This window comes from Bombus flavifrons, chromosome 9 (assembly GCF_040668555.2).
Source record: "Bombus flavifrons isolate JBK064 chromosome 9, iyBomFlav1_principal, whole genome shotgun sequence".
Lineage (NCBI taxonomy): Eukaryota > Metazoa > Arthropoda > Insecta > Hymenoptera > Apidae > Bombus > Bombus flavifrons.
The window spans coordinates 1347115-1364085 of NC_138450.1; the positions used below are offsets into that span (position 1 = coordinate 1347115).

General features: G+C 27.3%; 3 protein-coding genes across 9 annotated transcripts; all 3 read right to left on the minus strand.

The window, feature by feature from the left end:
• Nucleotides 1-130: 130 nt before the first annotated feature.
• Nucleotides 131-2543, minus strand: Ak2 (Adenylate kinase 2). Its single transcript, XM_069120848.1, has 4 exons — nucleotides 2237-2543; nucleotides 1911-2147; nucleotides 1587-1754; nucleotides 131-1505 (listed from the first exon to the last, which is right to left on the minus strand). Exons 1-4 carry the CDS (start codon nucleotides 2351-2353, stop codon nucleotides 1269-1271), a joined length of 759 nt encoding a protein of 252 aa, XP_068976949.1. The 5' UTR covers nucleotides 2354-2543; the 3' UTR covers nucleotides 131-1268.
• Nucleotides 2544-2901: 358 nt separating this feature from the next.
• LOC138183672 (guanine nucleotide exchange factor DBS) lies at nucleotides 2902-16709 on the minus strand. 7 transcript variants are annotated; one of them, XM_069120965.1, is made up of 17 exons: nucleotides 15392-15819; nucleotides 14944-15296; nucleotides 10878-10973; nucleotides 10680-10794; nucleotides 10509-10599; nucleotides 10177-10407; nucleotides 9856-10115; nucleotides 9538-9772; nucleotides 8322-8516; nucleotides 8082-8258; nucleotides 7831-8016; nucleotides 7427-7762; nucleotides 7020-7337; nucleotides 6749-6946; nucleotides 6460-6668; nucleotides 6189-6387; nucleotides 2904-6093 (listed from the first exon to the last, which is right to left on the minus strand). In XM_069120965.1, the coding sequence occupies exons 2-17, from the start codon at nucleotides 15014-15016 to the stop codon at nucleotides 5866-5868; spliced, it is 3147 nt and encodes a 1048-aa protein (XP_068977066.1). In that variant the 5' UTR covers nucleotides 15017-15296; nucleotides 15392-15819; the 3' UTR covers nucleotides 2904-5865. The 7 variants fall into 7 exon arrangements, with proteins under 7 accessions (XP_068977064.1, XP_068977065.1, XP_068977066.1 ...); XM_069120964.1 differs by lacking the exons at nucleotides 14944-15296; nucleotides 15392-15819 and adding an exon at nucleotides 16272-16709 and having other exon boundaries at nucleotides 2903-6093; XM_069120966.1 differs by having other exon boundaries at nucleotides 14944-15819.
• LOC138183673 (uncharacterized) lies at nucleotides 11952-14351 on the minus strand. Its single transcript, XM_069120971.1, has 3 exons — nucleotides 14108-14351; nucleotides 13510-13714; nucleotides 11952-13328 (listed from the first exon to the last, which is right to left on the minus strand). The coding sequence occupies exons 2-3, from the start codon at nucleotides 13663-13665 to the stop codon at nucleotides 12318-12320; spliced, it is 1167 nt and encodes a 388-aa protein (XP_068977072.1). The 5' UTR covers nucleotides 13666-13714; nucleotides 14108-14351; the 3' UTR covers nucleotides 11952-12317.
• Nucleotides 16710-16971: the final 262 nt, after the last annotated feature.

The following is a 16971-nucleotide window of genomic DNA, read 5'->3' on the forward strand; positions in this document are numbered from 1 at the left end:
TTTACGCGGCGCTCTCCATTCGCTTACCGCGCATTTTTAACCGTTACAATTTCCTTTATACTTTTTCATATACATTTTATTGCATAAAGTTACATTTTACATTTTTTTCGAAAGAAATCACATCAAATACTTCAGTATATTAGAAATTTTATTCTATATTCAGATATACATTCATTTCTTAAGGTGGGAATAGTGTACTAATATATATTTGAGTTACTTTGAATTATATGGAAAATAGGCTTTCAAAATATACATTGCATCTGATTTTATAGCCATCTTGGAAAGTTACCCATATCTAATTGTAAGAATACATAGGCATCTTTATGTTTCCAGTGCATTAATAATGTATCTTAAAATTTGTTACTTTCTGTTCATATATTTTTTTATTTAAATAAAATGCCTCTACTCAAAATATATAAAAACATTTGTGCGTACAAAATTTATACGCATAATTATATATATATATATATATATATATATATATATATATATAAATGAAACATTTCGTTAAAACTGTTTAATATTTTAAAATGCAGTGTTTTTTTTATCATTCATGTTAAAAAATTATGCTCTTATTAAAATCTTACATAAGAAATCACATTGAAGTAAATTTCTTTAAAAATTTTGTGTTATTTATATTTACATCACTTATATTTAAATATCTTAATTATTGGATAGATCTTTTCTCTTGTACTAAAAAAAGTTCCAAAACATAATCTTCGATTATAAAAAGTCTAAGGAATGATATATATATTTTATGCAGAGAATGTTACAAGTCTTACGAAATGTATGTCTCAAAGAAATACAGTAAAAAGAAATGAAAATATACTCTATAACAGTATTTAAGTAAGTAAATCATGTCTTCCATTATATATACATACGTTATTCTCTTATGCACTTAAATGGTTTTACATATCAAAGTATTATATCAAACTTGTTCTATTATTAAAATGTGTGCATTTGACTTATTAGCTTGTAATAGTTCTTTTTAAAACATATGCATTATTTGCAATTTAACCAATGCAGTATGCACTTTTATTTTCTCTTCTTTTGTTTAATGTTTCATTCAATGTACTCTATATTAATTGTTCAAAAAATACACACTGTACTGACTATAAGTAGCGTAAATTATTTTTAAATGAGAAATCATATACCTAGATTATTAACTTCAGTTAAAAGTCATTTTGATACTAAAGCTTTTTTCAATTAACTACATATTGCCCTTAGTTTACAAGAGAAAAACGAGGTATATTTCTTTATTCAACATTTTAAAAGAGCCAACTGAAGAAACCTTTTTTTTTCTCTTCTTTAGTTGTTTTTAGGAAAATCTGGTCAATGTCTTTAAAAACGTTTTTAGGAGATTGAGCTGCATTAACATAATAATGAACCCCTTGTAAAGTATAATAATCAATCAAAGGTTGAGTTTGTGCGTGATATGTTGCTAATCGTTTCTTCAATGCTTCTGCATTATCATCAGATCTTTTAATTAATGGCTCTCCAGTAATCTATTAACAAAATATTGTTTAATATATTTTCTAATTTCATATGTAAGTTGTAATTTAATAAAAATAATCATTATTAGTTACATCATCTTTCATATGTTCTTTAGGAGGAGAAAATTCTTCATGGTACGATCTGCCACTTGCAGGATGTATTAAACGACCTGTGATTCTCTTTATCAACAAATTATCATCAATTCCAAACTCTACCACAGCATCTAACTTGGTTTGTCTCTTCTTTAACATTTCATCAAGCTGTTGTAATAGAAAAGAAATGAATTTTAATAAAAAATATCAAAATCTTACCTCAATGTCATTTCAAGGTTATCGATAATCTTCTCAAGTTGAACAAAAACAAATTGTTATTAACTTCAGTCCATTAAGATATCACTATGAAGATATCAAGCTTACTTTTTCAGCTTGTGGTACATTTCTAGGAAAACCATCCAACAAAAAACCACGTTTACATTCAGGTTTATCTAGATTACTATCAATCATATTAACTACAAGATCATCACTGACTAATTTACCATCATCCATTACTTTTTTAATTTCTGTTCCAATAGCGGATCCAGAATTAATTTCTGCTCGAAGCATGTCACCTGTAGATAGATGACATACACAGTATCGTTCTTTCAATAGCGGTGCCTAAAATACAATCAGTATTCGATTAAATAATTCGCACTAATGTTTTAAAACTATTACATCCAAATTTGCGTAAAAAGAATTAATTTCACCTGTGTACCCTTACCGCAACCAGGTGGTCCTAATAAAACTGCATTAATTCCTCTACTCGGTACATCTTTTGGAACTTCTGAAATTTCCTTTGGCACTGCTTCTGCACGCGGAGCCATTTTTTTGTTATCGCTAACTTTTTTTAGTAAAATTTTCAGAAATTTACGAAAACAATTATATTAAAGATTACTATCAAGAATACAAATCACTGTTATACACAACGTGCCCAACAAATTTGCACCACCAATTCCTCCAATTCTTCCAAAAGAATGTAGCGCAATGATTCGTCCTTTGTACTATGTATATACATACAACACTTACCTCATCTATCGTTCTAAATTCAAATTAATATCGATTTAAATCAAATTAAATCGATTGTGGTTGCAAATTTAAATTTAAATTTCGATTTCAAACATTCTAAAATTAATTTTAATTGTGTTCATTAACGGATAGAGAGTCTTAATAATCCCCACAACATTTACTAAAGAATATGAATCTGAAAAAGTATAAGATAGTATTTTATACATATAGCCATATTCAAAGTATGTATATTTATACATTTCTATTGTAAAATTAGAAAATAAAGCTAGAGGTTTAATAAACTTAAGTATAGACTTACGTGGATAAATTATTTTTGGAATTCATATATGTTTTTATCTTATTGTATTATTTTAATAAACACACAGACAATACATTAAACAAAATACAATATTAAATACACTAGTTTTAACCTAGTCTCGAATTTTAATTACTTATTACAAACTATGACTTTTATGGTTGTTAATTTAAACATAATAACAGCATCATTATTATTACAATTAATATTAATTGAACTACGATCAGAACTTCATTGTTTCAACAAAAAACTGTTACCTAAATTCTTTTATACTAAAATTTTTGTATGGCAAGCTTATTCTTCAATGCTTAATTATATTATACATTGATGAAGTATCAATATTTAAGTTAATCTCGCGTAAAAATAAATTATATTAAAATTACCTGAAAGGAACAATAAAAAGAATCCTTTATTAGAAGCTTATAGACAATATTTCAATCAGGATTGATATTTCTTTATTGAATTAAATTAGATCTCAATTTTGTAAACAAAACTAAAATCTCTAATAATATTCCTAATAATTATAGCCTATTTCTATTAATATATTGTATAGAATAAACATTTTCCTTTCTGTAAAATCGTCCAGTTTTCTTTTCTAAAAAAAAATACAATAATAACATTGCTTTATTTGTTTCAAAAATTATTATTACATCCACATGCATTCATAATAGAACCATTCCACATTCCACATATAATTATTGTCTATGTATTAATGTAATATTATCTACAAAAATTCTGATAACCTAAATATTTGTTTGTTTTTTATATTAAGTACATATTGGAACACAAAAATCCAATAAAAAACATACAAAAAATTAAAATTTGGTTATTTTTTGCAAGCAGAATAATTAATCAGATTTAAAATCATTTCCGTAACTATTTACCACACTCAAATTTTATTATCACAATGTTGCTATATCTGAATATACATAAAATCTTACGTTTTTTTAAAATGCAAAAGAAATAAATCAAAGGTTAAACATCAAATAAAATAATTTACTTGATGAATTATTGAATCCTATAACTAGTTAATATTAGGACGGCGTAAAGGTGGGTGAGAATGATAAATAATAAACTAAAAATTAATAGTTAACGATTATAAATTAATAATGTTTTCATTGCCTTGCTTTCCCAAGAAAAGATGCACAATTTTCTTTGGTCTAAAATCAACATTTTCTATTAATAAAACATTAACAATGTAGCTATTAATCTTATTTTCAAATTATTTAAATATCATATTATATTTATTATAACACGAATTTATTTCAATAATAGCCATACTACTAAAATAAATTATTTGTACTCAATATATATATATCTATATATCTTATAATCACAATAGAATTTTGTTATATATAAATAACATATAAATTATAGTTAATTAACATTTTCCAAGCAATGTAAATCATGATCCCAATCCTAAAAAGAATGTAATAATTGCACATTTAGCTATAAAAGAAAGATATTAATTCATAACAATTTCTTATTTAGTTCTTCTATATCCATATAAATTTTCAGTACAAATTATATTATACCTATTCCATTATCATTAAATATTTAAGAAATTGATGAATTATCAATCCTGCAAAAATTGGAATTGCTTTTTTACTGGAATATTTTTCTAAAGTTTATTACAGTATTATATTATATATTGCACAATGCTTGGTGTTAATTTTCATGCTCTTGAGAACTTGTGTATATGTTACTTAATACTCTATAATCGTTCATTTCTTTTTCATTAAATATTTTAAATAAGCTATTTTTTACATACTAAAATAGTACTAATATCAAGCTGTTTGGTCACAAAGACTTATTAACAGTATATTCTCTATTTTACCTATACTAATGTTTCAACAAAGTACTTCTGCTAAATTCTTATAATTCATTCGCAGAAGCATTAAATAAATACTCGTACACTCGTTATAATTTTAAAGACTTCATAATCACTTTTGAATAATTTGCAAATATTCTAAATTCGTTTTTCAGTTTCGAAAACTATGTTCTATTAAATTATTTGTAAAAATAAATAAACTATATTGATGATAATATAATACTATTATAATAAATATGTAAATAATAATTTTATTACATAATTTTACTGAAAAATATTTTATAAATATAACACAGATATATTTGATTTCTTTTTTGTAACTGTACACAAGCTTTGTTATTTAAAAAATGTTACGAGCGTTGCTAATAGATTACAAAAAATAACAATATTCCAAATCTAATATGAACTTTGGAATATTTGCATATAGTTAAATATTATACAGGTCACAAGTATAGATAAATTTCATAAATTGTAATTTTATATAACTTTTATGGAAGTAGTAACTGTGTGATTGAAATGATTGCATTTCATTGTAGTTATTTTCTTTGCAATATTAGAAAATGCAAAGTTGAATACAAATCCGTATAATTTACTTTACTATTACTGTATTATATGTATATGTAAATATGCATATGTGCGTGCATAAATTTTTTAATCCGCTATCCAAATACGTTTTATACAATTCTATAAATGTTATTCTTTTTGTAAGAATAAATCTAGTTAATATTATTTTTCTGTAGTAAATGCAAATTTTATTTGCTTGCGTAAAGCGCTTCCACCAACAAATTCTTTCGTAATATACTTTATGTAGTAAAAAAGTTTATGCATTTTTTCATTCCCTGGTTTCTCGTTATTTATACCTTTTTATGAAGGATTAACTAATTAGGTTAATATCTTAGATTCTCCTCATCTAATTTTCCATTTCAAAAGTTATATATGGCTCTAATTATTCACAGATTAATCATATAGATCAAACATATATTGCTATATCATACGGTCTGAAATAAGTTTCGTTATATTGTATGTATATTATGCAAAATTTCTGAATTCTTGTCTATATTTTTGTATGCATTATAAAATCTGCCAATATGTGATTGTTAATTTTATACTTCAACAAGTGATATTCTTTGAATACATGCGTGAATCTAACACACTAGGAAAATCTAGTGTGTTAGACGCCTGTTTCATATAGTTTCTTGGCTGTTGACTGATTGTGAGCTACGTGAACTCTTCCGATTCATTGGTTCCAAGTAAGCTGCTGGTGCCCATCCTTCTATTCCAGTACTTATTAATTTTACAAACCACCAACCAGCACATCCGACTTTAAGAAGTTCTAGATTGTCTCCCTCACGCATTGTAACTTCTGATTGACCAACTGCACAATAATCAGCTAATGCTACATATCTTCCACCCTAATTGAATACAAAATTGATAGCATATTAGCTTTCTAATTATTTAAACTATAGGTATCTAACTATTTAATTACACTATTTGAAATGAAACTTACAGGAGCAGGACCAGGATTTTCACTAAAAGCATCTTCGTCATCAGTATTACTGTTTTCTGAACTCCATGCAATATCATCTTCAGTTGACTGTGAAATATCTGTAATATGCGATATAACACTGCTACCATCAACTGAAAGAGTTCTTAACGATCCTGAAACGCTGCCTTGAGCTTCCCACGAAATTGTTTGCCGCAAAGGTCTACAAATATTTTGTGCAAAACTATTATAATCATTAAAGTTTTTAATGTGTCCTATAAATAATAATATATACTTGTGATTGGTTTTTCCAAGAGCAGAATTTTGTTTCCCTTTAAGCTCAGCCAATTGAGACATTAAAACGCCTTTAATTTGACGCACCCAAGACTGTTTGACATCAACTGTAGATGCTTGTATAGTATGCACTTCAGCTCGACCTTGTAGCCAAATTTCGAAACGTCTTGCATCACCTTTTACCGATTCTGTTAATCCAATTTGTGACATCTATAAAAAATAAGATTATGCTCTTTAGATATAATATAAATAAAGTGAATAAAAAATATGAAACAGATATTAAAAATTACCTTTAGATATCTTTTGAAATGGTATGTAGCTTTATTATGAGCTTGTGGTTTACTATGTTTACAAAATATAAATGCCTTTTCGTATAAGAATATATGTCGCTGTGATGGTTTTAACCTGAGAAGCCGTTCTCGTTTACTGCTACTCCATACACTGAAAGAACCTTGCAATAAGAGTTCACCTTGTGCATTTAGATCACCCTAAAAAGGATATGCATTTTTGGTATTACATCATTGAATGGCATAAACAATTATTTTTAAATATTATGCCTACACCAAATCCAGTAATTGCAGTCTGATGCATGCTGTCATTAACGCATTTTAATACAACAAGCATACAATCTAATGCTTCTTGTAATTCAGTACAACACGATGGTTCGTCGCTATATTTTAAAAGATCTTTCAACAACAATTGGTATTTTGTTATACGTTGAACAGGCTTTAGAAGGTATGCAGCAAGGTGTAATTTGTGACCAAGCTTTTGTTGACAAGCTGCAAGAAACTGTGGTTCATTTTGTATCTGTTCTCGTAATTTTTCAGATCTCGGAATGTTTTGACAATAATAACTATATAATCTGAAGAACATCTCGCGCTAAAAAGATAAATGCATCTTATATTAAAAAATATGTATGTTAATATTGTATTAATTGATTAAAATTGTGTATATGTATAGATATTTACCCTTTGTACAAAACATAATGCGACAAGTTCGGTATTTGAAATACAATTTTCTAAATCTTTTAAAAATGTTTCTCCATGAAAAATGTATATATCTTCTAAGTTTCCAAATAAAATATCTCCTTTGCCGACTAATGCTGCTGGTACTAAATGAGCCATTGCTTCATTTATTAATTCCATTTTGTATCCTTTAATTATAGTACCTAACTCAGCAACATAAATTCGTTCAGTTTCAACTAGTTCCGCTAAAACATGTCCACGCTTTAAACGTAAAGCTTCTGTGTCTTTAGATTCACTTTCTGGAGATGAAGATTCCCCTTCTATAGGACTCATCTCCATCTAAAGGAATATAATCAAGAAATAAAAAGAATTGAAAATATGTCAAATTAAGTAAAATAACAATTTACCTTCGGCATAGTGTTAGCTTTTTTAAGAATTCTTCCAGGTTTAACAATTTGAGGCAGTGATTGCAATGGTTTAACTGGTTCAGGTGTTACAGTTTGAACTGGTCTTGCTGGTTTAATTAATTGCTGTTTTAGTGTCATTATTCTTTTATCACACATCAAAGACACATCTTCTATTCTTTGCAAAACCTAATAATTTATTTTATAAGCACAATAACTTTATAAATATAATTTTATTTACAGAATATACATACTTGAGTAATAAGAGCCTTAGTTTCAGGCATTACAGAGTCTTGAAAAATACATCTGGGATGGTGAAATTCTTCAGCAGCTTCTATTAATTCTTGTAATTCTTGAAGTGCTTGATCAGGTGGAGTCGTATTGTTTTGTGAGGCAAGTAATTCTATACCACGTGTACACCATGTGTTTGCCTATTATGTATATATATTTAGAAATAGACATCGTTTCAGATAATTTTAAATATAAACAATTACCTTATCTATACGTTCCATGAGTTCCCTACATTTAGTTAACATATGTAATCGTCTTTCTAATCTTTGACTTAGAATAGTACAAATCCTCTGTAGTTCCACACACTTTGGTTCTACAACATCTGTAGGACATTGATGCCTCCCAGATAATAGTTGTTGACCAGCAGATATCACCTCCTCTGCTCGTTCTATATCTCCCTATAAATGTATGTAATTTTATTCATGTTTAAAAGTATGAAAATAACATTAATAAGAAAACTACAAACAGTCATCAAATGTTTTCATCAATTGTCACTGTTTTGTCTAAAAAAAGTATTAAAAAAAAAGTACTATTTTACGTGCAGTGTAAAGTGAGAAATAATAATGACATTCATTCTCAAAGTCCATCATGCCAGTATAAGGCATGAATTAAATCCCTATTTTTTTCGTTTTTGATAAGTAATTTTTAAGCTTCAAATGTGCGTGAGTATTCATTTGACATAACTAAACGTTTGATAGGGATTTAATTCACAAACCCATAAATTGTTATACTTAATAATTATTTTATTGTATTTCAAGATACAGTAAATAGAATTAAAAAATTGAAATAATTATTATCGTCGTATTTAAATATGTAAATCTATCACAAAATATATGTATGTTGTTGAGTGGATTGCTTACCAAGACCCAAATCCACATGGTATGCAACAAATAGGACTATCGACAAAATGAGGAAAGCGATGCAAAATAACATTTGTGCATGATGTGCATTATATGTATGTGTATCTACATATAAATATTATTCAAACCAGAATTTTCATTAAAATTTTTTAACAATTTTGTAGTGGATATTAATTTATATACATATCTCAATTTTTAAATATCTAAAATAAATGTATTAAAATAAATGCTTTATAATACTGGTTCGAATATTATACCTTGCTGCCTTAAGTGCATTGTGAACATTCTCAAACTTAAAATATTGATATTAATATTAATATTTGTTTTCCTTTCATTATATAATTTTATTAGTTATATAGAGTTGAAAGCGATATAAACAATTATTTTATATAGAAGTATTTTTAAATATTATTGTCCCAGATTTGTAAATATATTTATTTAGACAGATTAGCTCTATTTTATTGCTTGTGTACTTTTGTTGTTTTGCATAGATTAGAATATATGTTTGTTTAATATGTAATAAAAATGCTTGTATATATGTATAAATAAAGGTACATACTCTACATATTCTTTGAAATGCTGATGTGTCACAAACTAACTGCTCAACCCTTGCTTGAGTTTCTCCTACTTCTGTCATTTCTTCTATAGTTTTTAGATGTTGATCTAATATTGCTTGTAACTCTCTAAAGTCAGCTTCAAATTGTCTTAATGCTAAGCAGTGTCTCAAACGAGAACTATGATGTGTCCAAAACAGATCAAAAGTGCGTTCTGTTTCTTCTAACTGAACAAGCAATCTAAAAACAAATAATAACTTTTAATTCTTGTTCTCAATAAAGAAAAATTGTTGTAATTAGTGTTAAATTAAATTATCTTCTACCTTTCTATTGCTGCAACATTTCCTAATCTATCAGCTGTTCCCTTGCCAGTTAATTGTCTTACACTATCCAATAGTGCTTCACCATGTCTTGCAGCACTAAGAATTTCTTCTTTTAATTCATTGTATTCTACTTGTTGTTGAGATAGTAAAGATGTAGTTGCAACTGTATTATTAGGAAATTCAATTTCGGCTAAACGCCGAGTGAAAGAATCCAATGCGAGAGATACGTCTTGAGTCATTGATGAAAATTTTTCTAAACTCTAAAAAATTTTTAATATAGAGAAGTAGTTATTTTTATATTATTTTTATTATTCTACTTACAATTCTATTTTGTATCCAAGTGTGATGACAATATGGCAAGGTACCACCCAGTTGTTCAGTTAACTGATCTTTATCTATAAGTTCATGAAGTTCAGCAACATTTGCTAAAAATATAACTCTAAATTTGAAATCTTCTCTAAATAGCTTGTTTGATACTTCTGAAATAGCTTTCTGTAAAAATCCAGCTGGACGCAGAACATATGCTACATGAACTAAACCAGGAAAAAACCCCTAAAATATAAGATAATTACTAACAGAACTATCAAAACTTTTCCTTATATTATCATTGTATGTTTTATTATATATATATATATATATATATATATGCTCACAGAGATCTTTAATAACACAGTTTTCACAGAGTTCCACTTATCATTTCTTCTATCAATAATTAAGTGGAATCCAAGATCTGCTTCTTGTAATCTAAAAATTATCAGATATTGTAAATGATTTTTCCAACATGTAACTGTACATATTAATAACACTGAAAGTTGAAATCTCACGTTGGCACAGAAGTAAGATACAGCATGAGACGTTGGTAATCCAAGTCAGATAAATTATGAAAATTACCATTATCTGGAAAAGTAATTATAGGACATCCTTCTCGTGTTTTTCCTCCTACATATGTGGAACGTGTTATTTTAAAAATGCAATGATTAAATAATATATTCTTCAACAACATTAATCAAATTTTATCTCACCTGCTATAATAGCATACTGCGATTGAAGAAGGTCTGCAACATCTCGGATTGCCAAATCTCCATTTTCAATCTCACCTGTCATGCTCTCTACATCTTCTAAAAAATGTAAAATCAAGTGAATTACATATTTTAAAATGTAAATATATACAATATATGTAATATTAAATAATGTTATGACTGATTGAATAATATTATGAAACAAAGTACTTATATTTCCATTTTATAATATATAAATATTTATACATCATTACAACACTTATATCTCATGGTGTATTTACATAATATTGAACATACAATATAATTACACAATAAATTTGTAAATAAATTGTATTAATAATTTTTAATAAAAATAACTTCAACTACATAGCTCTATAGTTATTTAAAATAAGCATTTAGTAAAATTATATACAATTGTATTGATAATCACTTATGCAATATTTGCTATATGTCAAAGTGAGATCTCAAAGTGCACTTATATGACCTTGCTGATTCCAACTAAGTGAAGTAGTTTCCTGCTGTATCTACAATATTTCAGCTATAACTGTAAAGCAAGAGGCTCTCAAACTATAAATTGACATTATTATAATTATAAAGATATATATACTTCTATAAAAAAACAAATCTTTCTAGAATACAAAATATGTTAATATAATTATGATTAAGTATAGCATTATTACTATTAATAAATTATTAATAATAAATATTGTAAAATAAATATATGCATAGTACACAGTTTGTGCCTAATTTTAATATACTGTTTTCAAATTTTATATAATATTAATAGTTTAATGTATAAAATGTTAATAATTTTTTTAAGTGATTACTGATTTTCTACCCTTTTGATTTATATATTAGAATTCAGCCCTGAAAGAATATACTTAGGATAACTACCTTTTTGTATTACTCTTATTTGTAATATGTGATCGTTCCACAACTATGTAGATAGGATATAATAAGAAAAAAACCATAAATTGAAAAAATACAAATTATTTATTATCTAAAATATTATATATATATGTATGTGTATATATATATATATATACATACATATATATATATATATATAGTTATATTAATTATATATACATACTTGGTTTACAGATTATAAATCAATATGACACAACCACACATCAAATCATGATTCTTCCCTTTGTTTGTTTAAATAAAATAAATATTTAATAACTAATGAGCGGATTTTTATGAATTAATAAAAAGACTGTTAATGTATTATTTCTTGAACACTCAATCTATCTCAGGCATATTCTTTAATTATAATAATATAAGCATATGAAGAAAATACACCTGTTTTATTGGGTAATTTATACAGTCATTTTATAAAATTTTATTTTATTTTATATGTATATTTTCAAATATATTATCTTTTTAATTGTATTTAGATATTAAATGTAAGAGACATTTTATTTTTTAACATCATCTATTTTAGACAGGTAATGCTGATTTATTGACTAGAAGTCCACTTGTAGTTATCTGATAACTCACGCCATCTTGTAGTTTGCTAATTGGTGTTAAAAAATAAGTATCACTTTGTCCTGTTTGGCTAGCAATTAATAAAGGTAATATGGCATTGCCTTCTGTTATCAGATCTGCTGATTTGGATGTTCCATCATCGATTGTATCTTTTTTCTCCAAGTCAGTTTTACTACATCCTTGATTCTGTATATTCTGATTCCTGATCATGAATTCTAACTTAGAAAATTTTACTTGTGGGAATTGAACTTTCATAAATCTTCTAAATGTTGAATACCCCATTATTTTTATATCAGGAGACATTTTTCTACAATACTGTATATATGAATTGTACACTACTTTGCGTGTAATGTTTGATGGAAGATGTAATTGTGCATTTTTTGCAACTTTCGTCTTTTGTTTTGTTTCTTGCAATTCAATAAAATTTTTTAAGAATTCTGTAGCAATTTTATAAATATCTAAGGAAAACGTATTGTGAGGAATTTTTCCATGATTTCCATGAACTCGCGGGGTAACACCATGGGTCATTAAGTGTTTCCTAATTCGTTTTATTTGATAATGTGTACAGTTTTCTAGGTATAAAAAAGCATCCAAACATACTCTTCTACCCTGATATACATATTGTGCACGTAATCTACGTCGTTCTGTATGTCGTACCGTTTCATATGGATTGGTCAAACAGGCCATGGTAACACCCATTAAATACATATCATGTTCAGCCTTTGTTAATTCTGCAATATTCAATCTATGACGATATACTGTTTCAGGATTTAAACCTTTAAAGCACTGATCATCCTGACATTCACATCCTCTTTTAAATCTTTGTAACACTTGAGTTAGACTATCTTCTAACTTTGTGGATTCATAATTTGATTCTCCTTCATTTTTATGTTTCTTCACTTTCATTTTCGTTAAGTTTTTCTTTGGCTTGAAGGTACTACTTGTTGCATCCATATGTATTTTCTGTAATACAAAAGTTTTTTATATATTATGGAAAATGTTGTTAATAGATCATTAATAGATAACTTCATATCTTAACATTATACTGGTATAAAATTAAAAGATATGACGATTAATTGATATTGATATATACTACCATAAAAATATTCTTTTTTATATCGTTTTAACACAGATGTTTACTTACCTTTTCTCTTATTTGTGTATATGTCAACTCATCATTAACCATACATTGACAAGTGGATACTTCTACCTTTTGATTTTTATTACGTAAAGTATCTTGCAATGTTACAATATCTGGTTGCATTTCAATCTCATTTTTTTCACATAAATTAGTATCCATATTCCACTTAATATTATACAATGAGGTATCTTTTAACTCTTTATATGTTCTGGTAAACAGTAATATTTCAATGATAAAATTATACAAACGAAAATAAAAAAGAATCGATGATAGAAATCAAGTATTGTCTGTTTAAAAAATACTTTACAATAAAAATTTCGAATAGAAAGATTCTAAACAAGTGATCAGCTGATAATGTCAGTTATATGTTCGTGTCAATTATAAAATTTGTTTAAATTTATTTAGCAAAAAATAAATCAGAAATTATAAAGTAAATGATAAAGAAAATTATAACGAATAACATAAATGACGAAACAAAGAGACGAATTTATTATTTTGATTTTTATTTAGAAAACTACATCCGACATCGACAAGGTTGAGAATCACTACACATAATGGCTTTCCATCTTTATGGGTATGTGGCAAGTCAAATTTTACTTACCTTTTTTTAATTTGACCTCGCGATTATTTTCACAGTCAATTATAAATATCTTTCAAAAAATACCACATTTGAAATGTATGCTGTCACGGTATAATTTTTTCGCAAATTTTAATAATACCGGGTAACATTATAAAGCACTACGTTTAATGATATGGCGAATCTAGTTCTTAATATTTCGTGGAGGGGATAACAGTGCTAGTCCCGTATAAATGGAACAATTTCCATGTTATATTCGTATAAATTGCTGAAGTTGTCAAAATAATTTCAAATAATCAACATTTGTTTAAATTCTTTTTAACTTTGATGAACAAAGAAAAATCTATAATTCTGCTAATTTGTTTAATAAATGGTTATGTCATATATTATTTAAAAAACATTGTTCCAAATTTACTTAAATTTGGATTCGATTTTCATAAGAATCATTAAGTCACGATATATTTAAATATACATATTCAAATAATGAAAAAAGAAATTTTAAAACGTATTACGTATATACATATACATATGTAAGAACATATCCATATATTCATTGTAATATGAATTTGAGATATGAAATTGACAAATATTCATAGCAAGTTGTCCATTAAATTGTATTAGAAATTTATAATTATAATATTGATTTTGTGTTTATGTAATATGACTATCGCTAACATGTAAACAAATCGGGTTGTCTCATAAATCAATAATCCGTTTATAGTTCGAATAAAATTATAAAAGGAAAATATAATTATCACGCAGATCGTTTGTTCTTCGAATTTTTGGAATATTTCTTTTAGTGACATTTTTATGCATTAAATTAATTTAGGAAGTAGTAGAATAAAGTGTCTGATCCAAACCTGCACATTTCGTCGAGCAGTGTTGATGACAGGGGCAGTTGCAGCCGTGTGTTGACTTTCGTCGAAGAATCATACTGTGCTTTTTTATTTCACTAAATAATCGTTTTTTACGTGTTACAAAATATCACGCGATATTATCGATAAAATCAACACTTCACGCAACAATTTGATTTATCGTCAATATTACAAGTCTACTCTATTACTGATATATATGAAATATTCTAATTTTTTCGTGTGCATTAATTTGATGGAATTTCATTATAGTCGATTTTTATTTTCCGCTCGGATATTATAATCTATATTTCCAATTAGTCTTACGCACCCAATGCCTCGAAATAACTGCAACGCGATCACTTTATCCAAGAATAAAATGAATTAATTAGTAAATCTGTTAATAATATATAATATATTGATGTAAAAATTCTAATTATAAGATAAAGATGATCACATTGATTCGGTGCTTTTAAAACTTTATTGAATGCATCTCGCAACTTGTAATCCTGCAGTTTTATGACTTTTCACCATAAAACACCTACAACGGACGACGACCTCTATCGTAACCTAACAGTATGCGACGCCATAATGTTCCACAGTAGAAGTAAAGACAAGACGAAACAACCAATCACGAAAGACTCGATTCCTAAAGTGGGGTAACTGCACGTGACTTGCAGCGTGTCAGTCAAAAGTGTCCGATTAAACGTGGATTACACTAAAATTCTATATAATTCTACTATGTTATTACTTTATCATTGAATTGAAGACAGGCTGGATTATAAAAGGGTCGCGTGATAGATTTTTAACATATCTTTTCAATTGCAGCATTTATGTTATAAGAAATAAATAATATGAATGCGTATGTATGCAATAATTCCTTCATTGTACAATATAATCATAATGAAAGTTTTGAATATACTATAATTTTTAATTTATATCATGCAAGATAAGTAAATAAGAATGATTATCCACCATTAAAAAAAAAGTTTATACATTTAACGCATTTATGACAAAAATTAAAACAATACATAATATACTAAACTTAAGATAAGACTTACTACGCAAACTTACAATTATAATATAATTTAACAAAAGACAATAAGGAAACTATGAAACATTAAGTTTAAATGTATTCAAACTAATAATATTATTAGAAAGCAAATGTATCAAAATATGCAAGGAACGCCCAAAAAATCAATCGAAAACAGTGCAGAATTGAAAGTAAGTGCATGCGGTGGAGATAGTAACAGAAAGAGTAGTGGAAAATAACTAAAATTTAAACCTCACAAAACAATAAATTATACTGAAATTATACAAAATTCTCGAAAACTTACCAGCTTCCAAGATTTCGAGATCCAGGTTTCCACTTCGACTATGACTGATACTACTGCTACAAGCATTATAACTGGACCTATGAGACTCTTCCATTGCGCGGGAGGCACTGCGTTTGAACTGTTCCAAAAAACTGTCTATTTGATTTTCGATGCTGGTCGGCGAGCTGGCCATCTTTTTGCGCGCCACTCCTCAGTGAACGTCAACGTGCTGGAGATGGGAATGGAAGTTGATCTCATGGGTGTGCGGTTTTTCAACCGCGACGATAAATTCGGTCTAAGGTGTTCGAGCTACATTTTACGGTGTCAAACTATCTACACCATTAGATTAGAAGAATTAGAACGCACAAGCGAACAAATCGCTAGAATTTTGTCGACTGTTGTATCTCCTCCCGCTACACGAAGCATGTTTGTTTGTCGTCGAGGAACGCCCGGAACTGAAACGACGCATCGCTTACTGCAATGTTTTCGCGATAGGTGTCGCGAATGGTTGTGAAATTCGCGCATATGAACGTACGAATACAAAAGAGGTATGCGATGTGATATGTATCATGTAACTATCTGTATCTCATTTGTGGTACTGCACTTGTTTATTACAACTTTGATTTTTATTCGGTTTGTACGGTTTTATAAGATAAATGATTGAGTAAGTGCTCCTTTACTTAATCTCTTTCTTCTGTATATTATTTTATGCATATTTTTG

Bases quoted from the DNA above. Each gene is read 5' to 3' on its own strand.
- LOC138183673 (XM_069120971.1), bottom strand. From the start codon at position 13,665: ATGGATACTAATTTATGTGAAAAAAATGAGATTGAAATGCAACCAGAT. The intron at 13,329-13,509 runs GTAAGTAAACAT...TTTGTATTACAG, and splicing joins ATACACAAATAAGAGAAAAG to AAAATACATATGGATGCAAC.
- Ak2 (XM_069120848.1), bottom strand. From the start codon at position 2,353: ATGGCTCCGCGTGCAGAAGCAGTGCCAAAGGAAATTTCAGAAGTTCCA. The intron at 1,755-1,910 runs GTAAGCTTGATA...CTATTACAACAG, and splicing joins ATGTACCACAAGCTGAAAAA to CTTGATGAAATGTTAAAGAA. The intron at 1,506-1,586 runs GTAACTAATAAT...TTTTGTTAATAG, and splicing joins AAGAACATATGAAAGATGAT to ATTACTGGAGAGCCATTAAT.
- LOC138183672 (XM_069120963.1), bottom strand. From the start codon at position 16,443: ATGGCCAGCTCGCCGACCAGCATCGAAAATCAAATAGACAGTTTTTTG. The intron at 10,408-10,508 runs GTGAGCATATAT...CTTATATTTTAG, and splicing joins CTGTGTTATTAAAGATCTCT to GGGTTTTTTCCTGGTTTAGT. The intron at 6,669-6,748 runs GTAATTTTTAAT...TATTTTTTATAG, and splicing joins ATTTCAAAAGATATCTAAAG to ATGTCACAAATTGGATTAAC.